Source organism: Ixodes scapularis, unplaced genomic scaffold, assembly GCF_016920785.2.
Source record: "Ixodes scapularis isolate PalLabHiFi unplaced genomic scaffold, ASM1692078v2 PGA_scaffold12__126_contigs__length_90152505, whole genome shotgun sequence".
Taxonomy (NCBI): domain Eukaryota; kingdom Metazoa; phylum Arthropoda; class Arachnida; order Ixodida; family Ixodidae; genus Ixodes; species Ixodes scapularis.
Window position 1 is genome coordinate 11,695,161 of NW_024609838.1, and position 6,000 is coordinate 11,701,160.

General features: G+C 52.1%; 1 protein-coding gene across 1 annotated transcript; it reads right to left on the bottom strand.

Moving 5' to 3' along the window:
• Positions 1–4,903: 4,903 nt before the first annotated feature.
• Positions 4,904–5,572, bottom strand: LOC120840835 (RNA-binding protein 1-like). Its single transcript, XM_040211569.2, has one exon. It carries the CDS (start codon positions 5,570–5,572, stop codon positions 4,904–4,906), a length of 669 nt encoding a protein of 222 aa, XP_040067503.1.
• Positions 5,573–6,000: the final 428 nt, after the last annotated feature.

The following is a 6,000-nucleotide window of genomic DNA, read 5'->3' on the forward strand; positions in this document are numbered from 1 at the left end:
TTGATGAACGTGCAGGATCGGACGTGGGTGTATCTCGAAACATCCCATTCGCATAGGAGGTACACCAGCCGGCAATATGAAGGTGAACACCTTACCTGGTTTCTTGCCTGTTTTACGACTCACGAAAGCTATATTAACTTTCATCGTCTCAAATGGTACGTGGCTTGGGGTCTAAACTTTGCGTTCTAGCCCTCTTCTGGAACAGAGCTTGTTCCAAAACTTGCAGAAGCGTCAAAAACAAGAAGAGGGCTGTTCACCTTCATGTCGCTCACGGGTGTACGCAGGCTGGGGCCCTTATCTTGACACTTGACAAAAAAAGTCGGCGAGAAGTCCGGCGGTTGTGACTGGCCTTCACCAAGGTCAAGCGCTGGGCCGGCGAGCCACGGCCTCCGGATTTGTCGCCGACTTTTTCACCATGTATCCTACATATGAGTCATTGCGCGGCCACACGCCCAGCTCGGGGACTGAAAGTTCCAAAGTTCCTTGCCAGTACCGCGTGCTATAAACGCTTGTCCACCTTTTGACTTTAGGGCACTCCTTCAATGCTTCGTTCTAGGGCACTACCTTGAATTCTCGGTTGGTATTGGTTTCTTGTTTATAACATGGTTCGCGATTTTATTGAGAAACACATTGCAGGTGCTTCGGGTACCAGTGCATTCCATCATCTGCCCATGGTTGCAACAAAAAATTGCTTCGCATATAATGTTTTTTTCTGCTGTTTCATTGCATTTATTTTGGTTGCCCAGATGCAATCATAGTAGACTGTTCCTGGTCAGTACGCGCCGTTTCCAGCCTGTTGCCAGACTCGTTGCTCTAGAGACTAGATGTAACACTGATTTTCTATTCTCGTGAGCAATATAAAACTTTCAGTAAAACACAATACGCGTTTTCTTTGTTGGCCCATGGTTGCAGTTCTTGTGCTGAAATGGGGTGACCTGCTGTTGTGATCGTCAAGAGAAAGTCGATAACTCCGAAGGCCTTTGTTGTGTTGTAGATAAAGTGATATTCTGTATTCTGCTAAGCTTTTATCTATGTTTAAAACAATTTGCAACATCATGGGCTAACCGAAAAGGTTACAAGCATGAGTGGCTAACCTCTAAGAAATCTTGTCCTTCCTGCGGGCGAGCAATATGCACCGATTCTGACAGCAGAGACGTCAGCGCGATGTGTACTTCGTTACCATGCAGACTATTTGTTATTTGTGCATACTGGAACAACACTGACTGGCGGTAACAACGACGTGGAACTTGCGCATTCTTACCTGACGTCTGACTATAGACCTTTCCCATGTTTATAAAATCACAGTCTAGCGTGCGATCTTCACAGCTCATCATGTGCGTGTTCACCGCTTCGGAAAGCAAGCAAAGCACGCGCCTTACGCACGTACACTCAAAATGGCTCCGGCCACACTCTCGTTTTGAAAGGTCTATAGGGAGTATTCACTGGCGGCCATAGCTGTGTGCGCGAATGCTGAGCGCGTGCTGACGGCGAGCTTCTACAGTCCTTTTGCAACGTGCGTTCCGCACCATCAAGAGTGCCGGTCTTAGCAGCCTATTGATGTGAGCTCCTTCTGAGCATGCACTTTAAACAGCACCCACAAAGATGGCGTCCAGTGAATACTCCCTATAGACGATTGCAAGGAAAGCAACTGGCCACTGGCCATGTGTTTGCTCGTGCGGACAAGCTCGTGCAAGTGCAAGCTTGCCAAAGCTACGTTCACGCGGAAGTTGCACGTGCATGCGCGCATGGGGCACCAAACATTGCGCCCTGCTTGCGATTGTCTGTAGATCTTTTTCACATAACCTCATACCAGTGCGCAACTGACGTACCCTCGACCCGGTGCCTTTCTGGATTTCCCGCTGACACAGGGTATGCAACCGCCGAGGGTATGGGCGAAAAGGCTTAGAAATGAATGAGACGTCGTGCGTGACTTAGTTACAGGTGCTTCTTTTTACCGTGTTACAATTTCCGAAAATCTGCGGTTGTCTGGCTATCATTGCGTCATCGTCGGATGCACGAATAATTTTAATAAGCATAAGAACAATCGAAGAAAGTGTGCCACAAGAAGCTGCAGCGAGAGTGTGGCTGCAATGTTATTGAGCTACGCATGTTCCCCAAAGATTCTTATTTATAAAGTCGGTCGATTGCGACCCTGAATCGCGAGGCCTTTGTATCAGATTCATCGTCACGTTCAGGCTCACGACTGCTGTGCCTACGACAAGAGGACCGATTCCAACCCGGTGCAGGTGCTCCGATTAGGTTATCACTGCAAGGTATGCTGCTCCATGGCGTGTGAAGGGTATGAAAACGTCTACGTGTCTCCACTCAAGATGCAGATATTAAATGACGAGAGCTTACCTGTATAGACTACATTAAACCACTCATAAATAGCTTCATTGTGGAAACTCATTCAGAACACCCCGTCTTCGTCCTCATTATTTGGAGGAAGCAAGGTGATGGTTTGTCATCAGCCAGTTCGATTCAAACGCCCAAGTTCCAGCCGAGTTATTTAAGCCCCCCCTCGCCCCCCCCCCCCCCAATACCCACAGGGTTGCCTACCCAGATAGCTGTGCTGCCAGAACCAGCCGGTATTTGAAATTGTAAGCCGCTAGACGGCATCGTCGGCGTCGCAATTCTCAGGATGGTGGCGGCCTTAAAGGAGCGATGCAACAATTTTTGTACTTTGCGCAAATACCGCTTAAAACGGATCCCTAACGTTAATGACCTATGAAACACGCGTTCGTTCTTCACCCCAAGCAATAGAAGTACCAGAAAAAATTTAAGAAAAACGAGCAGCCGTTCACCCCCTCAACTCACAGCCAGAACAAGCGGCCACGTGATCTGGAGCCGATTATATGCCGCCAGTGTTGATCATAGCCACGCGCTGGGGTTGGCAAAGCGCAGGACACGAGCTGAGTTCCAGGCATTGTTATGGCTCGGCTGTTGTCGTCGTAGCAGCGATTGGACACGGGTCACTACCCGAATGCTTATCGAGCTAGCCATTATCACGAGCCCAAGTCGAGTGCCCACGCAACGCTCGGGTCCAATCTATGAGCCGCATTCAAATATCGTCACTTGGGTGTACTGCGATCCCCGAGTTACGTCATCAAATTTTGCAAAGGAGAGATTGAATGAAAATGATCGCTTTTGTCCTTCAAACTACACCGCAACAAAGGAGTTTCTTGGCCAGTGGCGTTGCGTGTGAGTATCCTTGAGTCCCAGGTGTGCCAGTAAGCTCGTGTAGAGAGAAAAACATTCCAATTGAATATCGTTGCACAGCTCCTTTAACAAAAAGAGTCTGTACAAAAAAAGAGCAAGAGAAGCTGAACATTACAAAAGCGAGCATTCTCCGGAAATATCCTTGCGCTGCACGAGCGCGCGCGCTGGGCACGGCCGTTCAAAGCGCATAGCTCGCACTTGTAGCTTCTTGTATGTCCAAACATAATGTAAAACAGGCGCGAGCCAAACACCAACGATTTGCGCGTCGTCCAAGATATGCCGATTCTGCAACGCCAGAAATATTACACCTTTTTAACGAGAAGAGCATTTCTTTTCCAGAATTTTGGGCAGATTTTATGTTGCCACAGACAATAGCAAGCATTTGTGGTTTGTGACATGTTAAGAATTAAAAAGCTGGACGGAACGCAACGCGCGCTCTTTGCCTTCTGTCATGCTTCGGTTGCGTATGAATCGAAGTATCATCGAAGTCAGAGAATTCGCGCTGAAGCAGTATAAAGCCTCTCCCCCCTCCCCTTCCCCCCCCCCCCCCCCCCCCCAACAAAAAAAAAATGTCGCCACTAGTGACAGGCTGTCTTCATTAGAGTGCCTTCATACACACGCGCGCTTTTGCTTGAGTGGTGACATCTCAGCCATTTTTCCGCCCAATCGTTTGTTTATGCATCTTGAAGTGCGCGCAATCCGGTGTCACTCAGCTCGAGCGCGTAGCTTTGGCTGATGCATAGACGCCATCTTACCGCCCAAGTCACGCACCGAGTGCGCGAGAGCGTCACGCGCTGGCCCATTCCGGACAACAATGGATGTCTTCACCATGAGACAGACAGACATCTAGGCACCCTAATCTTCATACAGACGCGCTTTTGCTTTAGTGGTAACATCTCATTTTTCCACAAAATGTTGTTTTCCTTTCCTTAAGTGCATACAACCCTGTATGACTCAGCTAGAGCGCATAGCCCTAATGCTTAGCCGCCATAGTGCCGCATATATCACGCAGGCGCTCAGTGCAACAGAGGATGTCTTTTCTTCACCTGAGACAGACAGACATGTGGAACCCTAACCAGTGGATCCACCGAGCCCCACCTAGCTTTCGTCAGCATCGCCACCAGCGCGCCTTGCAGCGTCTCACACCAAGCGGGACGCTAGGACGCGGCGGGGACGCGTCTGCCGCTTCGCGGCGCTTCTTGACGAGCTTCAGCGTGTTTGCCGTGTGGGGCGGGTCGGTGGGGGTCCCCTAACCACGACGTCTTAAGCAGGCCTTGTCTTCTAGGTGGTGTGCGGAGAGCAAGTCGACTGCTTCTAGCGCAGGATGGTCGGGGACGTCAGCGCGACGCCGAGCTCTAAATGGCTTAGCTCGAAAGGGCAGTGTGTAGACCCCAATGCTATATGCTTCGAGGTCTACCCACTATTTTTTTTTTCTATCAGCCAATAAGAGCTCGGCGTGCTGACATGTACGTCACCCCTGTGCAAAAAGCAGACGAACTTGCGCTTTGCCTTCGCTGTAGGCGGAGCGTCAACTTATACTCGTAGTTTAGCACCGCTGAGGCACGCACTTTTACGGGAGCCATCGAGCCATCTCTTAATGACCGAAGCCTGCAGCTAAAAAGCAGAGCACCACCAGATGACATCGTTGCTTTATGTACACACAAAAGCGCACAATTTCCACCGTCTACATCTGACCGTAATCTTGGGGCTGATAGAGAGTCGGGTCGCAGACCGCCATGGCCGAGACGGGCGCAGCGGCGGTCAGACCGGCCATCGCGTAGAAGTCCCCGTAGTAAGCTCCGTAGGCCTGCGGCGTCGCGTAGTAAGCTGGCGTGCTGTACGGTGCCACGGCCTCCCACCCTGCCGTTGTCCCGTAGCCCGCGGCGTAGGCGCTGTACCCTGCACTGTAGTCGCCGTAGCTCATCGGCGTCTGCTGCACCGGACAGGCGAAGTCGACTTCCGCGGGCGCTCGACGCGTCTTGCGCTCGGCGCCGAACCCTTGGTATACGGCGCCGCGACGCATCCGGCCTCGAAACGAAGACGCTCCGCCGCCTCTGGGAGTCCGTGTCCTCGCCTTGTCCCTCGCCCGTTCGACCCGGAGGAGAGCCCCGTTGACGATGGTGCCGTTCATCTCCCGCACCGCTTCGTCGACGCGCGAGTTGTCCTCGAACTCGACGAAGGCAAAGCCGGGTGGGTTCTGGGCCATCCAGACTTCCTTGAGCTGGCCGTACTTGCCGAATTCCCGCTCCAGGTCCTCCCGGGTCATGATGCAGTCCAGGCCGCCCACGAAGATGCGGGCTGCGCACGGAGCTCCTGATGGCGGCGATGACGTCGCGGCGTCTGTGGCACTCATGATGTCCGACTGTGCTCGCGCTGAACGGTCTTCGTGCCCGTCTGATTTGGAGCGCTCCTACCTGGTCCTTCTGGAGCCGTCGGAGCCTTCTTCGGAATGTATGGCGTCTGGTGGGGGGCTCCACTTGCCGTTGCGGAAGAAACGACAGCCGATGGCCGATTTCGAATGTTCTTGATTAGCCGGTCCCCTCTGGTGGTAGCGGACCCTTCCCTCGCTGCGTCCGCTTATTCCCGTCGTTTTATGCGTATGGCACGCGCTCACTGCGTGAGACGCTGCTTCGATTTCAAGAAGAATGTGAAGCCGGTTTTCTTCTTCGAGCACGTCGGTTCGAGCCAGTGTAAAAAAGAAGCCGAAGCCGAATGCACGAGCTCCAGACAATGTTCTTCCCGATCGAGGACGCGTGGAGTCAGCACGCGCTAGGCTGGCTT

Excerpts from the sequence above, each read along its gene's own strand:
- LOC120840835 (XM_040211569.2), bottom strand. The coding sequence starts at position 5,572 with ATGAGTGCCACAGACGCCGCGACGTCATCGCCGCCATCAGGAGCTCCG.